This window comes from Parasteatoda tepidariorum, chromosome 7 (genome assembly GCF_982258835.1).
Source record: "Parasteatoda tepidariorum strain Cologne lab strain chromosome 7, Ptep-v5.0, whole genome shotgun sequence".
Classification (NCBI taxonomy): domain Eukaryota; kingdom Metazoa; phylum Arthropoda; class Arachnida; order Araneae; family Theridiidae; genus Parasteatoda; species Parasteatoda tepidariorum.
The window spans coordinates 64681913-64702777 of NC_141761.1; the positions used below are offsets into that span (position 1 = coordinate 64681913).

General features: G+C 27.1%; 1 protein-coding gene across 4 annotated transcripts in view; it reads right to left on the reverse strand.

Annotated features, from left to right (window-relative positions):
• LOC147807200 (fatty acyl-CoA reductase 1-like) overlaps positions 1-20865 on the reverse strand; it is a 90464-nt gene that overhangs the window by 48806 nt on the left and 20793 nt on the right. For all 4 annotated transcript variants that reach the window (XM_087167955.1, XM_087167953.1, XM_087167952.1 and 1 more), the window contains exons 4-6: positions 12778-12953; positions 4985-5057; positions 4787-4896 (exon numbers count right to left, since the gene is read on the reverse strand). In XM_087167955.1, coding sequence (XP_087024081.1) covers positions 4787-4896; positions 4985-5057; positions 12778-12953 — 359 coding nt within the window. The remainder of the gene's footprint in view (positions 1-4786; positions 4897-4984; positions 5058-12777; positions 12954-20865) is intronic.

Consider the following 20865-nt stretch of genomic DNA (forward strand, 5'->3'; position numbering starts at 1 on the left):
TTAAGCGATCAGTTTAATATTAAATCAATTTGAAAATAAATAAATAGAAAGACTATATGTATATCTTCAAACGAATTTGGGAGACCGCAAATTTTCTTGAACATATTTTTATAACTAATTCCGCTAAATAAATTCACTAAGTTGAGTCGCAATGAACTTAGATAATAGTTAAAAGCTAACTAGAATGTTCTAATCGCATCGCTAGAAAGTTATAATTTCATCGTCGAATCAACCGTTAATGAATGTAGTTTTTAAAATAAATTGAAATAAGTGGATCATCCATAAAAAATTTCAATTTTAGGTTTAAATTCATTATGGATGAATGTATCATAAATATTAATTAAATACTGATTTTTGCTTAAATTTCTAAATCAGAATCTGAATTGTTCTAACTCAAGCATGATAAAAAAAGTAAATTTAGTGCTTCCTGTAAAGTATATTTAGCTAATTATGAGATCTACTGAAATTTTCTTAATAGTGTTCCTCCGAAATACCTTGTTAGCGAACTCAATGCACGTTCTTAAAGTAACTGATTTTAAAATTGTTATATTTTAATCTGAATTTACTTCAAATTTTTTTAAATAATTCTTAGAAAATTCAAAAATATGTCTGAAAATATCATTTATTTATATTTAGTTTTTTTTTAACTTCTCGTTCATTAGTTCATTGCTTTTGAAACAGTGGTTTCCAACTGGCTGCCCGGGGGCCGCATCCGGCCTGCGAAGCTTTTTTTGTGGCCCGTGAACTGAAATATATTAGTTGCCATTTTTTTGCGGACAATATTCGTAGTAAATATGTTTGGGTTTAAAATACATTTCTCGTTAATAAACACCTAATTTCTTCGTTTCTGTAAAATTTAACATACCAACGGTGCAAAAAAATTTATTTCTCAGGCTTTTCCATTCAATAAAATATTTATTGAAATACAAAAATAATCGTGTATGTTACTCTTTTTTATTCCATTTTTTTTGTATTTTGTGAATGTACTTTAGCATGTGTGTATCAGAAATTTTCTCGAAGAAATTCTCCGATTTAACTTTTTGAAACCACTCATTTTGGACGAAAATATTTACACACACATTTGTAAATTTTAAATTTAAAGTTGTACATTCGCATATTCAGCTTTCAGAAAAGAAATTAATAAAATATTTAAGAGTTTCCTTGATACTTTAAGATACTTTAAGCATTCCTCATTCTTCATTCGCTACTTTGCAGTTGAAAACAACTTTAGTTATGAACATGTTATAAGTTTCATCAATAAAAAATTAAACAGACTTCTTAACTAAATATTTTAAAAAATGGCAAGAATAAGCAAATAAAAAAAAACTAGAAATCATGAGAACAAAATATCCGTGATGCGCAAGTAACTCCAGTTTTATAGGAATGGTACTGGCAATGTTGTCTGCATTGCGCGCCGACCACCTTTACTTCCCAAATAAGTTTATTTTTATTGATCTGAATCTGGATGAGCTTTCATCCGCAACCGAGTTTAGTGCCCTAACATAAGCAAAATAATGGGGAAAAATTGAAAAAAAGTATGGTATTTGAGAGTTGAAAGGAAGTATCTTAAATTTTAGCAAAATTGAATTTTTAAAAAGTCTATTTTTAAAAGTCTATTTTGCCGTATGAGTATTAATTTTCTTTCGAGTTGTCATATTTCTCGGAACAAAAAGGTATGAAAAAATTCAGCATCTAAACACGAAATATATATATATATATATATATATACATTTTTTTTGCAATAACATTTAAATAAAATGTAAAACACAAAGTATAAACATCTCCTAATTAAATGTTTTAAAATTTAAATGACTTGGAACAAAGTAATTCAGCAAAAATGCATGCTATGCGATATTTTCTACTGAAGGTCCTCGATTAGCTGTGTAAAGTGTGTATGTTGTGTATCGAAGTCCTCGCTTACCTTGCAAAATTGCATACTTCGAAAAAATAAAAATATTTCAAATTTGAGCATTAAACTATTATCTACCATGTATTAGAATATATATACCCAAATTTTATCAAAATACACCCATTATTAACGGAGGTCCTCGCTCGCGGGTACTGGCACACACGTCCCCGGTTGCAGGTTCTTGCGTACCTGTGTGTGTGTGTGTGTGTGTGTGTGTGTGTGTAATAACACACACACACACAGGGCTACAACCCTGTTATCAGTGTTGTATTTATTTTGAAATAATGCAGTCGTAAGCCATCATACGTTCTAAACAGGTTTATTTGAAGGTAGGCTGGTATTGATAACAGTTCACGTCCCCACTCCTGCAAAGGAGGGGGAGTGGACAAGACTCCGGACAATTCCGGAACAGCTTATCAGGATCACATCATGATGAAAAGGACACGCAAAAATTGTGTTCTTACGTTTTATACCAACACAGATTTGAGGTAAAAAGGCACACTTCGTACATTCCTTGTAACCTTACGCACTAAGGAAAATCATTTACTGCTTCCTTATATGGAAGTGAAAGAGGGAAAAATTCTAAAAATAATTCTTCCTTTGAAATATAAATCTATTTATATTTCAATGGTATGTTTTCAGCCTTGAATTCCCAAAATAGAATCTCTCTACGCTTATTCTTTAACAAAGAAATTTAATGAAAACGAAAGAGTTTTAATTCTTTTATTAATACAAAAGTATTTAATTTTTGTAATACATCCCCCCCCCCAAAAAAAAAATTTTGGTAAGCCAAAACAAAAAAATTTAGAATACTTTCAATTTAAAATTTTTAGGTAGGTACGACTGTTCCTTTTTCCCCCACTACAAACATTTTTTCAATTATGTGAAGAAGAAAAAAACAATTATTTACAAAGACAAAAATAACAACATGATAATGCACTTCATCTGTTTAGACAACTAAACAGAAAGAAAAATGAAACATGTTAAACTATTCTACGAAAATTTTCACAAAAAAAATTTCACACAAAAACATACAACTTTTTTTGGAAACTAACTGGACAACAAGTGTCATTTAATCAGAATTTAAGATTCTGTGTGGTTAAATGATTTTTTACTTGATGAAATATAACTATTCAACTAAAATTTTCAAAACATTTTTCATACAAAAATATTCAAATTTTTATGCAAATGAACTGGACAACAAGTGTCATTTAATCAGAATTTAATTTCAACATTTGTGGTTTGTGATATTTTTCTTTGATACATGTACTTTTTCAAAATTTTGTTTACTTAAATTTCTTTTCATTTATTTTGAAATCAGTTTCTTGGTCATTCTTTCTTTTTCCTTTCATTTTTTGTTTTTGTTACCTTTTACCTATTTTTTCGTCGATATTCACCTGATAATGAACGCATCCATTACCTAGATCTATCTTCGAATCATTTGAACTTTCTGGACATTCTTTCTTTCTATTTTTTCGATGTTTACTTTTACTGAAACATCCTTAACATTCATTTTTTCGATGCTTATTTTTTTTGAAACATCATTAACTTTTCTTTTTTCGATGTTTACTTTTTTTTTAAGAGTCTCGGTGCTGCCATGTAATGTGGCAGAAACTAGACGTCCAAATTAACATGAACAACGGTATCTCACCCATTGTGGTGGTCCTGAAAGAGTGGATACCACCTCTGGAGAACGCACTAGGTCTGCTTATCGGCAAGACCGATTGTGCAGCTCATTGGAAATAAAAAAAAATTAAAAAAAAACTTTTTTTTAAACATCTTTTTCATCATTTTTAACCTTAACAATTTGAGAATTCTGCTGTTTAATGTGCAAAGATAAGTTGTCACTTTTAGAATTAGCAGAGATGATCAGTCTCTTACCAAATAGAATAACAACTGGCCCGACACAATCAATAAACAAACAAAAATCCCTGCAAGTCTACAATCCTACTTAAGCATATGGTAAATCAGTATCAAGTATAAAAACTTAGCTGAGTTAAAAATTTCGCTTGTCGTAAAGGGAAACTCACAAATTTTGTTAAGTGTTAACTGTCCTTTTGTTTGGGTAGCATATAAGTTTTCACATTTTTAGAATAGGAATATTTAGTTTTGACCAAGTCCGAAAAAGTAAAAGAATTACAAATTTCTTTAAGTTTATTTGAAAACTTCATCGTTAGGTTCAAAAGAAAGTTCTGAAAAATTTAATTTTTTATGTGGTTAAATCAAAAAAATCATTAGGAAACAAAAGCTTCTGTGTTGGTATAAAACGTAAGAACACAGATTTGAGGTAAAAAGGCACACTTCGTACGTTCCTTGTAACCTTACGCATTAAGGAAAATCATTTACTGCTTCCTTATATGGAAGTGAAAGAGGGAAAGATTCTGAAAATAACTCTTCCTTTGAAATATAAATCTATTTATATAAATTTGATAATATAATAATATAATGATAATCTGATAATATAAATTCTATAAATATAAATCTGTTTTCAGTCTTGAATTCCCAAAATAGAATCTCTCTACGCTTATTCTTTAACAAGGACATTTAATGAAAACTAAAGAGTTTTAATTCTTTTATTAATACAAAAGTATTTAATATTAGTATAGTAATAATTATTTGTATTACATATATATATATATATATATATATATATATATATATATATATATATATATATATATATATATATATATATATATATATATATATATATATATATATATATATATATATATATATATATATATATATATATATATATATATATATATATATATATATATATATATATATATATATATATATATATATATATATATATATATATATATATATATATATATATATATATATATATATTGGAACAAATTTACTTACTCCAGTGCTTTTAAAAATCTTTCTCCAGTCCAAGGCAAGCGATAAATAACTTCTTCTATTATTTCATGTTGATTTGAATTTGAATAGGCAGTTGAAGTGTATACTAAAGCCTGAAATTTAAGGCTAAAATATATCTTGTCTTCTTAACTTCTAGAAACTGTATATTAAATTCTTATTGCAAATGAAAGATATTCTTACCTCTAATTTCTTTAATTTCCGCGCAAATTCTATCACATGTTTCACACCAATGGTATTTTGATTTGCTGTATATCTGTAAAATTGATAAATTATTGCAATAAGTGTGTTTCAACTTATTCTATGAATCTACGGTGAATATAAATAGAAGTGGCACCTAAGCTATCCTATATTATTAAACTGTTAAGATGATTTTTGTATGTCGAACTAGGCGAATGTCATTCTGAGCGATACTATTCCTTATTACCAGATTGAAAATTTCATTCCCATGAAAAATATTCAAATATGAAATAGCTGTCGACATGTTACAAGGGCTTGAAAATTAGACGCCCATTTTTAAGATTTGCCAAGAATGAATGTAAAGAAAAATTTATTTGACATTTTTAAAACACTCTGCCAATGAAAAATCGAAGAAATAAAGAAATAAAAGTGAGAAACAAAAAAAAAAAACACAAAAGCTGAGAGACAAAAAATATCAGAAAAAGCAGAGCAAGAAAAATTACTGTTCATCTTTTTTCTCTCACGGCTCCTGTGGTCTTTTTAGCATTGTTTCTAACCTTTATTTTTTCCTTTTTCGTTGGCAGCTTTACTTTTGTTACTTCAAATCTTTGTTTTTTACATTCACATCTGGAACATCTTGAAAATAGGCTCCGAGTTTTGAAGCGCTTGAAACATGTCGACTGTTTTTTCATATTTATATATTTTTGAAGCGAATGTTTTCAAACAGGAATTATCTTACCGCTTAAGTTTATTGGAATTATTTATTTGAGACTCTTTCTTATTAAAAACATCAATTGCAGTTTATTGTTGAATTCTAATTTTTTTTTCTTAATTATTAAATTTGTTATCTATATATATATTTCTCTTACACGGCGACAAAAAAAAGCTTCATTACAACTCCCCGAATGGCAACGCTAGAAAATCGACCAATGATTGCCTCTAAAAATGTCACATGCCAAATCTAGCTGAGATGGCACAACATATAGCGCTTTTAAAAACGGAAACGGAAATAACCAGAGAGAGTATAAGCTAGGCAGAAGTGAGTAGTCTTTGTCGATAGATCTCTATTTTTGTATTTTGTCGAAAGCGTTTTTTTTTCACGAATTTATTTGACGATTTTTAATTTATATCACGAATTTATTTGTTTATGCAGGTTTTTCCATTGCAATTCACTTATTTAAATTTTTAATAGACTTAATTATACCCAGAATTTTAACCTTTTTAAAGAGATATCAGTTTTAGAAATTTTATCTTAAGATTTTATACTATAGCAAATCTCTAATAGGTTTAATAATTTACATATCATTTATTTGAATTCAAATTTATTTTAATGACTTAGTATTTACTAAAAAGATGTAATTTTTTCTTAAAAAACAAAGTTGTTATATGGATTTGAATTATTGTTTTGAATTCTTAGAATTTTGTGCATTTGCGATGTACCTAAGTTAGTAGCGAGTGAAGCGAGTACAAATAAAACATACAAATTAAAAATGGAATTTGAAACATCGGTTGTCAATTAATGAGTTATTAATTATTAAACTCGCCTTAAAAAATACCACGTGTGCTACTCTGAAATCCCAAAAATTGCAACAGCAAGGAGCTATGGGGTAAGTTTTTAATGTCAAGTTCGAGATTGAGAATTATTTAATATAGGATATTTATGTAGGATATTAGCCTATAGTTATTTAAGGTTTATTTAAGGTTGAGTTAGGTTTATTTAAAGTAATATAGAATGTTTTTTTTTTTTTGCAGTTCCAATTTTTTTTAAAAGTTCTTGTAAAATGATGTACTCCTTTTAACATTTTTTTTTACATCCTGCTTAAAACAATGACAGTGTATCCTTTGTTGCGAAAAAAGTAGAGAAATTTTATTTCATTTTACCAATCCCAGCGTTCCTTCTGATATATTTTTTTCCTTGGAAGACCATATTTAAAGAAGAAACATTAATTTAGCAAGCAATTGTTATGTACATTATTTAATGAGTAAGAACATTTTATTAATATATTAATAATAACGAAATGAATGATTTCCTGAAATTGTAAGTCATCAACTGTGCACAGGATAAGAAAAATATTTAAACTTTGGAATATGGAATGTGCAAAACAATACGAAGCAATAAAGGAGACGTGAGTTCAAATATCGAAAACATTTAACCATAACCTTATATTGAATAGCAATTCAAATTGAAAACGTTTTTAACTCTCTTGAGACATTTAAATTTTTTTTTTTTAAATTCCAATAGAAAAATTTTAAGATTTATATCTGGTAACAAATCTCTCTCTCCCTTCCTTATTCTCTCACTTATTTTTTATTTCATTTATTCATCTTTTTTTAATCCTTGAGATCAATTTAAACGCGATCTTATGAAAAGAGGATCTCGAGAGATATAAATAAACTTTTGAAGCAAAAAAAGTTTCAGGAAAAGCATTTCAGCTTGAAGTAACCTATTTTAAGTTCATTAATGAAAAGACTCTTTTTGCACATCAAATTTCAACTCTGTAAAAGAGTTTCAGTGGACTATAGATCGCGTAGAATAGTATTTTTACAACCAATTTAACGTTTGATTGTTCTTAAAAAATATAATCGAGTCTTAATATTTTTATTTCCTTTTACTCTTTGTACATTTTCTGAGAGATTTTGTTAATTAATAAGTTAATGGTAACAAAACAAAATATATATCAAAGTTAAACACCCAAAACAGCAGTCTCCTGCAATTTTCTTGAATATACAGAGAGAAGTAAACATGAAGTTGAAAGTAAAAAATTTTCATTCATTTTACAACTCATTTATGAAAATATTCTTCAGAAATTGCTTTTGATAATTTTTGGTACTCAAATAGCATTATCAAATAATTGAGATATTTTATTAAGTTCAATATGCAATTAAATATTTTTTTAAAAAAATGATATAAACCGTATTTAAGCAAGAAAAACATTGTAAAAAATTAATCATTTTATAGCCATGTCGATAATTACATCGAGTGCAAATCTGTTACACGAGGCCAAATTTCAACAACGTCACATATTCTGGATAAGCTTATAAAAAGTCGTATTTAACTAAGTCTGATTAGCTTAACTAAGTCTGATTAGCTAAAAAGAAAAAAAAATTGGAGTAAATTACTTAGACATCTCGAAGTTGTGAGATACCTAATTACGAAGTGAGACTTGTTCTGCTGAGGACAAAAATGATGAAATTTTTGTTGAAAAAACTAGCCACACACATGCACATATAAAAGATTTTTGATTTTTAAAAAAATCCAGACAGTCCTGCTTTTTTTAACTAATGTAACGATGGTAACTTTAATTGGCTAATGCAATAGAATGTTTAGAAACTATTATAATTTGCAAATATAATCGTGTGAGCTGACAACAAGATTATATCTTTTCGTTATTAAGTTTTCTTGCCTTCTAGGTTCTGTTTCTTTTTTTAAACAAATTTTCTATTTTTTTTTTTGTTTTCTTCTTTGTTTTTTTATCGTTATATATATATATATATATATATATATATATATATATATATATATATAAACACAAGGAAAAATAAAATAAACTAGAAAAACTTTTAATGGGAAAGCGTAAAGATCTTCATCAGGACACATCCTTCACAATAAATGCGATATTTCTGAATAAAAAATAATTATCCTAAGATTGAAATTACTCTTTATAATGTGTCTACATCGCTAATAAATAAGAATGCAGTTAAAAATGAGTATGAGATAAAAGAAAGCAGGAAACAAACTTACCGGAGTGTAGCAAAAGTAAACATTTTTTAAAGATAGATGTACTAATTTAACATTGGTAATTGCAATTACATAAATTTTCAGGCTTGTGTGCTCAAAATAGGCTTATAAACCTTCGTCAAGTAGAAGAGGACAGATAGCACAATAGGAGAGACAGCACCAAATAGACTACTAATTTAACAGTTAACAAAATTTCGCGAAGGAAGAAAAGAATAAAAAACAGTGCTTATAGCTTAAGGCGAACAAAATTATTTTTAAAATATATTTGGTAGCAAAAATACGAAGCAAATAGCATTTCAGTGCTGCCATCCATAAGAAAAGTATAGTTTATTTGGTTTATTCCAGTTAATTAAAATTATTTGGAAAATGTATTTAACAGAACCCTTAATAGGAAGAAAATTTAATGAATAATATAAAATGCATAAATAAGCAAATAAGCTTTTTTTTTACTTTTTTAAATAAAAAAAAGACATTTAATAATCACATTCAGGTAACCGTTGCAGTTTTAATTACAGACTTAAATCAGGAATAAACCATTTAATTGGCATCCCATCTTTCATACAGTGACTGTTATAAATCAGAGTCTGCATACAGAATACAATGGATAGAAAGTCGTTTATAGACTTTAACCTTCTTCCATACATCCTTTTATAATTTTAAAGTATACACGAATTATTTGCATTCATCGTTTGTGGCTGTTTAATAACCAGAACCCTTTCCATTCTTACAAAAAAAAAAATAGTTGCAAAAATTAAAAATGAACTGTTTATTATACTGGACAATTTAAATTAAATAATTACAGTAATTTAAAAAAGGCTACAATTTACTTAGAAATTTACTTAAAAAATTTCACTAATCAAATATAAAAGGTCACACGTCTAAACTATTCCAACCAGTGGCTTTAGGAATAGCTTATCATAGTTAATTCCTACGTTAGAAATGAATCAGAGCTAATTCTAAAAACAGAAAAATTAGACTATAAAAAATTAATGTTCTAAGTTGGTTAATATATTTTTGAAATAAAATTTACGAAATGAACTAGGAAAATAGCCATTAATTAAATCTGTTTTAATTTTATCAGTTTCTTTTACAAACTCCTCATAGTTTGAATTACTTTAAGTGGAAAGTTAAAATAATTTATTTTCTCATAAAGTTTATTTGTAATTTTACTATATTCATTAATATTAAGAGTTAAATCTAAAAAAGTTGCAAAAGAATTACTACTATTAGTTTTATTAAGAATTAATTCACTTTGATATGTTTGTTTAGCTAAAATATAAAAATCATTAAAATTAATAACTAAAAGATCATTAATAAATCTGAGAAAGAATTAATTAGTAGGAAGATTAACATATGATTTCCCGAATCTATATTCTTGTAGAAAAAGAAAAATATTGCGAATATTAGTAATAAAATTATTTCCCATGGTGATACCATTAATTTCTTGAAAAAGGCAGTCATTAAATAGTATATAATTGTTGTTGAGAATATTATGAACTAGAAATTTCCAGATGAATTTGAAGAAGGTCATCAAGAATTTTATTAGTTGGAAGGAAAGTATATTTGTTTTCGAAATAAAAACAATGCAAAGAATAACAATTATTTAAAGTTTTTAGTGTTTTTAAAATCTGTACACTATTTTCAATATTCCAATTTAGGTGATTAATATTTTTACTATGCTTATTAATTTTATTCTTTACTTTTTTAAGAAAATTTTCAAAGTAAATCCCGATTTTTTCATGTTACTGTTAACGCTACTAGCAATAAACCTGAATTTTTTGGGTGTTTTTTTTATGGAATTTTGAATTAGTAAAAATAGAAGGAAAATTGTTAATATAATTTGGTTTAATTTTCAGTCTTTTACAAATAGCATTTATTTAATTAATAATAATAGCACTGTTGATGGTGAGTTTTTTGAGTATTATATTGCTGTAAATTCATTGGAAAAAAGTTAGTTATAAAGTAAAATTAAACTAACAACAAAATTATTACTAGCTTTATCAACAGCTGTAATACGAAATTTATTTTGAATTCTTTTATTTTTTTGTCTTAGTACCGAGTTAAAATTTAAATCTTTACAAAAAACTAATTTGTTCATTTTAATACCAATTTTAAAATCTTTAATGATATTTTCTCTCCATTCAAAAAAAACCTTCAATTGGAAAATTCTGTCTGTAAGATAATTTTAAAATAAACTCATCAAGAATTTTAATAAAAATAGAAATAACCTTATTTTTTGAGGTTGGAAAAGATGGTTTAATTTTATAACCCAAAGACATAAGTTTTTTAATTTTATCGTTATCAATATCTAAATCTCCGGTAACAACACGATTACGAAGATATCAGAAAAAGAAGTATCTTTATATTCATTATAATTACAGAAATAGTTCAAATTATCTATAGCCAAATTCCTATAATTGCAAATTAAATTTTTAAACTTTTTGTATATCTAAAAGTTTATTTACAATTTAGTTGAATAGGAAGAAGGTTTTTATTTTTACTAAGAATTGTGTTTAAGTTAAGATTATTAAAAATTTTATTAGTAAAATCTTAAATTAAATAGTCTAGTTTGGGTATATTTTTGCACTTATAATTATTTTGAACCTATATCTAGCTAGGTCTTTAACTAAGTTTAAAAAATTTGAAATATCTTGTTCTGAATTAGTTTTTATTTTATCTAATTTTAAAAAATTTAGAAGTTTGTTATGAAAATCAAGCTTAATCTCCAAAATCTTAATTTTAGTAGATTTAAATGCGTTAGGTTGATCATAACAATTAATGCATTCATTAACAAAATTTTTGAAGTCATATTTAATTTTATTTTTCTTGCGAGTATTTTACCCTTTTATCTCTATTTTCATTGTAATTTTTAATAAGTTTAGAAAGATTATAAATACCTCATTATTATTAAAAAAATTTAAAATTTATATTGCTGTTTAGACCGTATGGATAAATAGATTCATTAATAATCATATATTTATTCTTAGATTCGAGATGTTTTTTTGAGATTTTAATGAAATCCAAAATTTCTATTGAAATGTTATTGAACCCGAGTTTAGAAAATTGTTTATTCTCAAGGACATATATATATGTGTGTGATATGTGTGTGTGTGTTTGTGTTACGGTGAAACACCGAAATCTGGAGAATGTCCACGTTCACGTAGTCGCTTGGTGTATGTCCGAAATATTTGCTAAATACCCTTTTTTCTGACTCTCACCGGTGAATGTAAACAATCACATAGTCACATTGGTGAATGTCCGAAATATTTGTTATATCCAATTTTATATTAATTTATTCGTTAATATTATTATATTTATTTGATATATTTATTTTTATTCTATATTTTAATAGATACTTACTGACAATAGATTAGAAGAAACATCAGTGTTTGGAGTATCGGGCAAATATATACCGGGCAGTGGCACTTAACCTTAAAAAAACATCAGTGTAGGCTATACCGGGCAAATGTATACCGGGCAGTGGCACTTAACCTTTAAAAAACATCAGTGTAGGGTAAAATATCGAATAAATGTAATTATATCCACGAATAAATTCATATAAAATCGAATGTAATAAATATTTCGGACATTCACCAAAGCATATCTGTGATTGTCGACATACACCGGTGAGGGTCCGAATGTACAAGAATGCAATGAAATATTCGATCTTTCACCGACGTATTTGGTGTTTGTCGACATTCACCGGTGAAAGTCAACAACCACCGATTTCGGACTTTCGCAGTGACATATATATATATATATATATATATATATATATATATATATATATATATATATATATATATATATATATATATATATATAAAGAGAGAATGAATTTAACTACTCTATTATGCTTAATATGTTACATAAATTTAAGGATTTTCTAGTATTTCTATCAACAATAATGAACAGGAATTGTACGCAAATTTATAAATGCAAGTTTCATCTGAGACAAATAATGTATCGAATAATATGGTTTATTGTTAGTCAATTGTATTTAAAACAAAAATATTTTATTAATTGGAAACAAGAACTTAAAATTCTGTATTTTTACCTTAGAGGTTTTGTGAAACTTACAACTGCTGCAATATGAAAGACAATCGTAACTTCTTCAGTAACTTTGGCATAATCTTCATCACTCATTCCTAAATTAGGTTGACTGACATCACCATGAACAGCAATCACTTTTTCTGCAACACTCGGATTCTCCTCAAGAAGACGATGGAACAGCTGTAAAATATGCATTATATTAAAATCCTCATTCAGTATCAGAGACAGTAATACCAGGATGTAGATTTTGGTCAGAATACGCAAGTTATACTGCTTAAAATCGCCAAAATGTCCAAAAATTTCCGAGACTGTCCAAAAAATGTCCCAGACATAGCAAAAAGCATTATAATGCCCAAAAATCTGCAAATGTGAAAAGTGTTAACAGACTAAAAACTTCAAATATACAGTGCGCACAAAAAAATATATCACCTTGAATAACTTTCGTTCTAATGATCGAATTTTCACATACTAAGTGCAATCTTAATGATTTCTGGGGGTGACTTCAAATATGTGCTTCAAATCAAATATAATTAGTGCTGACTATTAACTGAATCCAAGAATCAGACACAAAAATGCACTTTTTGATTAAAAAAGCATTTGACAATCATTTTTTTTCTTTTTTTGCATATTTGGATCCCTGACCCTCAATATGGGAAGGTAGGCAAGATTTCGGAAAAATTGGATCAAAAATTGGGATGCTGGGAAGTTATATATATTTGGCATCGTCCTTAAAAAAGGCCAAAAACTATCTCCCTAGAGACGGAGGATAAATTTAATATAGCTTTACTCTAACTGCGCAATCGACAAGAGAGAAATATTCCGTTGCTAAGCAACTAAGTTGAGAGATCAGAAATGAATGAAATGAAAACTGAAGCCTTTCTTTTTGTGCTGGTTCGGATCGGAAAGGCTTTTTTTCCGTTTTTAAATATTTAATAGTAAAATATCTTGAAGTTTTTAGGCAACAGATTCATTTTTAGTTGATTTCTGCCCAAAAAGCAAAGATTGCTTTCGTATTCCTCTTTTAAAAATAAAATTTTAATCGATTTATAAATTATTTATTATTTTCCAAGATTTTAGTATTTGAACACGTGAACTTTTAATAAAGCATTATTAGTATTTTTAAGTTCTTTTTAACTTCTTTAAATATGAAGATTTTATACTAAAACCTAATTTGCAGTATTTTATCTATATGCAAAGTAGGGCAAATAACGAAAAAGCATCTCTTAAAAACTGTAAAATATCTGGAAAAGACTATAATTCACATTCATAAGGTTTTTATAAAAATCACGATATTTCTTATTAGTGAATGCTACGTGACATTTTAAAAAGATTGAAATATATATGTTAAAGAATAGTGTATAACTCATTTTTAAAGAAATCGTTTCATTCGAACAAATATATGACTTACGCTTTTTTTTAGATGAAAATAATTTGCAAATATCATCCAGACCTTTTTATATATTATGAAACGGATTTTCATAAATTCACCATAAAATGTCTCTTAAGACGTTTAACAGTTACGATCACCAAATAGTGCTGCCATAATTTCTTTGTTTTATTTCTTTTATTAAGAACTTATTTTGCGATTATTATCATCATTGCATACCTATATCTGATACGATAGTCTTCTTTTAAACATAATTCGCAAGATCCTTAAAAATTGTAATAATGGAAGAAAAACTAAGAAGATAAATGTATTTTATTGCCTTCATATTCACCACAACATTAAATGTTCAATTTCAATATATATAACTTCAAACATCTGGTTACAAAATCTTTATTCGAAATTTCGATTTTAAAGTTAAAGATAGCTTCTTTATTTCAATGTAGGTGGTGTCACTATTTTTTAAGTGTTTTAAGGACAGCATGAACCCTGTTGAAATAATAATTTTCAGATGTTTGCTTCTTTCAACATAAAATTCTAATCAAATTAAAGATCAAGAATGATCCAAATGTAACATATTAAACTTCATGGCAAGAACTTCATTGTCTTCAAAAAATATAAAGAAAATAAACTCCCATTCTAAAGATTTGCATGACATGATAATGAAGAGAAAAAAGTGTGATATGAAACAGAAATGTAAAGTTGCCAACGAGAATGCATAACTGAAAGTGTAAAAACCGGGCTCTCAGGGCTCTCTAGACGTTAATGATTCGCGACGTGAATTTTTGAGCATTCAAAACACGTCGACTTTTGTTTTCCATATTTTTTATGGTAATGAAATTTTCATCTTTTTTCTTCAGTTACATTTCATGACACAGTATATTAAATTAAAATACTTAACGCAATATTAAAATTAGTTTTACTTTGGATAATGGTTATGGCTCATAGATTGAAAAAAACATAATAATATATAATTTGTCAAAACTTTCTAAAATATTCAAAGCAGTAAATTGTTTTATTCATTTATTTATTTGTTTTTATTTCATTTCATTTTGTTTTATTTATTTATTGACTGCTGCTCTGAAAAATATTTTCAAGGATATTAAATAATTCCGTCTACAATTGAAATTTCAAGAGTCAAGAAAGACAATGGAATGACCTCTCGCTCCTAGAATCAAGTAGTCAATTATTTCAAACAAGAACAACGTTTCTGCCCCCTTCGAAATTTTTAGAAAATATATTTTTTATTCATCGATCCAAAACCTATTCTAGATATGTTTTTGTGTATACTTAAGGACATATTTCAATAGGATCTTTATTTTACTCTTTTTTCATTTTATTATTTTTTTCTTAAATTCCTCAAGATATATGACTTGTATAAATAGTAAGTATGATGGTAAACGGTACTTCACACTAATTTTCTTCATCTCTCCTGTCACTCTTAATAAAATAAAAGAATAAGTTTAATGCCTAACAATTTTAAAAAGTTTTATTGTTCTAGCTTTTTCAAGCAATTTAATGTTATGTCTGAACAGATTTCAATTATGGAGTTAATTAAGTCATTATTGCGCTTCAATTAAACATAAATGAGACACTAACATTCTTGTCTTCTTACGGCGAGTTAAAAGAACAATTTCTAAACAAATTCTGAAAAAAATTATGATTTCTAAAAAAGTATAAAACTATTCGCTGAACACATTAATTACAGCTATAAAATAATTTGTATTTGGACAAATTCTAACTTTAGAGAAAGAACAGTTTTTTGAGATTTTTAACAATTTTTCGATACTTCAATTTTTTGATTCTAAAAATTGCTTGGTTTTGGTATATTTTTGCAATTTTTTATTTTTGTGTATTTTCTGTTTAACAAACTAAGGCGCATCGAGCATTTTCCTGATATAACAATGTCTTTTGAGCTGTGCTAATGTTGGGAAATAATATTAACTACTTTTTTAAACAAAATTTTTCAACATTAACCTTTTAAAAGGGCAATTTTCCTAAAGTTAATGGTTGAGAATAAGTTATGCAAAATAAAATTGTCTGTCTTTAATTTTTTGTTCGTATAAAAACAAAGCAATCTGTTGCATTTCTTGCTGTGCACACATACGCATTAACTTTTCATTACTCAATAATTTGTCTTCATTTTCCGAATTAATATTATGCTTTGCAAATAGTCAACTGTTTTGAACCGAATAATTTTAAACAGCAGAATGTTTTTAAATTCTTAACAAGATTTGATTCTCAGCCAGCTAGCGATAATTCTAATTTAATTTAATAAAAACTTGACAATAATTTAAAAAGAAATTTCCCTTTAAAGGAAAACCTAAATTAAAGTACTAAAAAAATTGATAAGTATAATGAAGAAATAGTATGCGTGATAGCGTATAGAAGATTTGGAGAAATGATAAAATTTAATTAAGTAGTTGGTAAAATACTTCTACGAAACACGCGCGGACAAGTAATTAGAAAATTTATTTCAGATTAAGACGATATATAAGAGGCTGAGAAATTTTAAGATGCTCTAAAATGTTAACTACGTATTCGTATTAATAATTATAAAATATATATTGAAGAAATTGATAAATATATTATTCCAAATCTATTCATGTGTACGTATACTATTGAAATTGTATCAATTATAGAAAAAACAAACTAAAAAATAAGATTTATAAAAGCTGATGTATAATAACATTTTATCAGAAACATACTTTTATGAAACTTGAAATTCGCTGAATAAAATGTTTTTTATTCAATAAGATGTTTTTTTTAAATTTTCTTACAAAATTGCGAATAAATTTTTAGCCGACTAAAAAAGTAATATATTACTTTATAATGAAAAAAAAAGGATTAGCAATCAGTTATTAGCGAAAAAAATGTGAATGACATTTTACGCTCCGAGCGCGTAAGTCAAGTTTCTCGTAAGGTAAACACGGTGCGCCTTAACTAAAATTAAATAAAATGCTCTTACAGCTAGAAAATTAGAAGAGATCCTGAATTTACAATGTTCTTAGATAATAAAAATCGAAAAATTAAAATATTCTGTGGAGAAATTTTTAAAAAAATCCAATTTGAACATTTTTGCTCACGAAGTACGATATTTCAAAAATGTTAGCATCATTTTATCATTTTGTACTTATAAATAGAAAACAAATAACATATTTGTATTAAATATTCATAATAACCGTTTATAATAAATTTTATAATTATTAGAAGTTTTCTAATTGTTAATTGTAGTCGATGAACCACTATTTAAAAAACAAAAATAATAAAAACTTAATTCGACTTTAACGACACAAGCACTGTGACTTTAAAAACGGCAGCTTTCATTCGTGTGTGTACACGAAGTAGAAAAGCAATTGGACCAGGATAAAAAACAAAACTTCATATCACAGCTCATTCTGTTGATGATTATTTTGATTTTAAGGAATTTTCTTTCGTTTGTATAAAAGGCGATGAAGTCTCGGATGCTCCTGCGCTTGAAGTTTACTGCAAAGATGTTCCTGCTTTTGTTCAGTATGTGAAAAATAAACGATATGTACTGGATGTTCACTTAAAGATGGGTATTGATGGAGGAGGTGGATTTTTAAAAATATGTCTTTCTGTACAATCAAATGAGTTGGACTTCGAGTGCAGCGGTAAGCGTGCTAAGTATGATGATGAGGGGATAGCTGCAAGGGAATTTAAGGATTCTGGAGTTAAACGACTATTCATTCTAGCAGCCGTTCCGAGTGCATAAGAAAATTATAAGAATGTAGATCAACTCATTTCAACTTTGAATATAAGTCCTTTCCACGGCACAATTGCAACCGATTTGAAGTTAGCGAATATCTTAGCAGGTATAATGTCGCACAGCAGCGCAATCCCATGCACTTATTGTTATGCCAAGAAAGATGAGCTAAGCAGCTATGGCGAATTGAGATCCCCCGAAAATGTTTCATCATATTATACAAGTTGGCTGACTGAAGGAAAAGGTCCAAAAACAAAGCGAAAGATTATTTCAATTGCATTCATCCACCGCTAATTGCAACTGTTGGAGGCAAAACATTCCTAGACATTATTCCACCGCCAGAATTACGTCTTATGCTTGGTGTTGTTAACACTGTTTTCACGCATATGTTGAAAGAGTGTGAAAATGAATCGCTGACATGGACGAAAGCTTGGCACGTTCAACGTGAAATCAGACGAGGATGTTCTAAGTTTAAAGGAAATACATGCAAAACACTTTTGGATAAAGAAGAACTTCTGCGCCAGTTTAAAAATCTAACAATATTGAAGTACGTTAAAGTATTTAACGACTTCAAAAAATTGGTTTCTGCATGCTTCAGAAATAATCTTGACCAAAATTACAAAGCTTTCCAAAAGAGCTACATGGACTTAGGTGTCAGCGTTACACCAAAGATTCATGCAATTTTTTTTCACATTGAACAGTTCTGTGACAAAAACGGTGAAGGATTAGCATTTTTTGGGGAGCAGGCGAAGGAGTCCGTACATTTTGATTTCTTAAAGTCTTCCTGGAAAATTAATAAGGTTGCTGCAAATCACCCGGATTATTCTAAACACCTTTCGAGCACTGTTTGTAGATATAATGCTTCACATGTTTAAATTGATGTAATTATAATTAAATTATGTTACATTTTCATACTTTATCAGCAGTAAAATGTTTAAATAATAAAAGTTTAATAGAATTACAACTGAAAAATCATTATTAAATCATTTTTTCCTTTCAATAGATATAAAACAACGCCAGATTTTCCAAAATATCATACTTCGTGCGCAAAAATGCTCAAAGTGGATTTTTTTAAAAATTTCTCCACAGATTACTTTGATTTTTTGATTTTTATTATCTGTTAACATAGTAAATTCAGAATCTCTTCTAATTTTCTAGGAGTAAGAGCATTTTATTTAACTTTGGTTAAGGCGCAATATTTTTCAGGTTCAATATTTTTTTTTAATTGCTTAAAAAAAATATGACTAGCCACGGAAAAAGTGAGAATAACACTAGGGGGATCTCTCGACTGACCAAACTTTATTTCCCAGATTGCAGTTAGTATTTCTAAGTTTAAAAATCTAAATACTTGAAATATATGCTTATTCAGAGAAAGTACATTTTCGTGACCAATTTCATAACTTAATAGTTAGAACCAAATAATTAGCATATTTGAGGTCACAACCATCAACCACTAAGATCGACACTTAGTACGTAAAAATCTGATCCTTCGAAAAAAAGTTATTCTTTTCGTGTGCACTCTACCACTTGTTACGCATTAGTTACAAATTTTATATTTCATGAGAATGGATACAATAATTTTCTTTATAATATATATATATAATAATACACATATATATATATATATATATATATATATATATATATATATATATATATATATATATATATATATATATATATATATATGTGTGTGTGTATATATATATATATATATATATATATATATATATATATATATATGTGTGTGTATATATATATATATATATATATATATATATATATGTGTGTGTATATATATATATATATATATATATATATATATATATATATATATATATATATATATATATATATATATATATATATATATATATATATATATATATATATATATATATATATATATATATATGTGTGTGTGTGTGTATATATATATATATATATATATATATATATATATATATATATATATATATATATATATATATATATATATATATTCGGCGAATGACCGAAATAGGTGGTTGTTGACTTTCACTGGTGAATGTCGACAAACACCAAATACATAGGTGAAAGATCGAATACTTCTATTACATTCTTGTACATTCGGACCCTCACCGGTGTATGTCAACAATCACATAGTCGCTTTGGTGAATGTCCGAAATATTTGTTATATCCAATTTTATATTAATTTATTCGTTGATATTATTATATTTATTTGATATATTTATATTTATTCTGTATTTTAATACTTACTGACGATAGATTAGAAGAAACATCAGTGTTTGGAGTATCGGGCAAATATATACCGGGCAATGGCAATTGACCTCAAAAAAACATCAGTGTAGGGTATACCGGGAAAATGTATACCGGGCAAAATGGTGATTTGCCCTGTATACATTTGCCCGGGCTTGGTGATTTTCTGTGAAGATAAAATTTAAAATTGAGCTGGATTTAAATAACACCGTGATGCAACAACGATTCGTTTATTCTTTGTAAAGCAGAATGCTTATGCAAACAACGTAATTCATCTCATAGGAATCATTATTTTTGAATGTGATGTTTTACGAGTTTGTCAAGAAGTTCCCAGGGAACACTCTAAAAAAATTTCAAAACTGAACTTATTTTTTTGGTCACAAGCTCCAACGTTATTTAGCAGAATTTTTCAGAAATTTATATATTACTTTGCATGAGAATGGTCAGCACATTATATTGATGATTTGGTTGTTTATCTTAAAAGAAGTGCTTATTTGTCTTGAATTCACTTGTTTATTTGTTACAGCAAACAAAACAAAAATAACAGCTAACCTTAGAGTATATATTTTTATTCTAATCGCTGAATTACAGAGCTAATTTTTTCTTGGAGCGATTCATATCTCTACTAAATTTTCACTTCATAACTATTAAGTTTTGTTCTAGTTCTATAAATTTCATTTTTTTTTTAAAAAATAAACTTATATTAACTTTTACCAGCATCT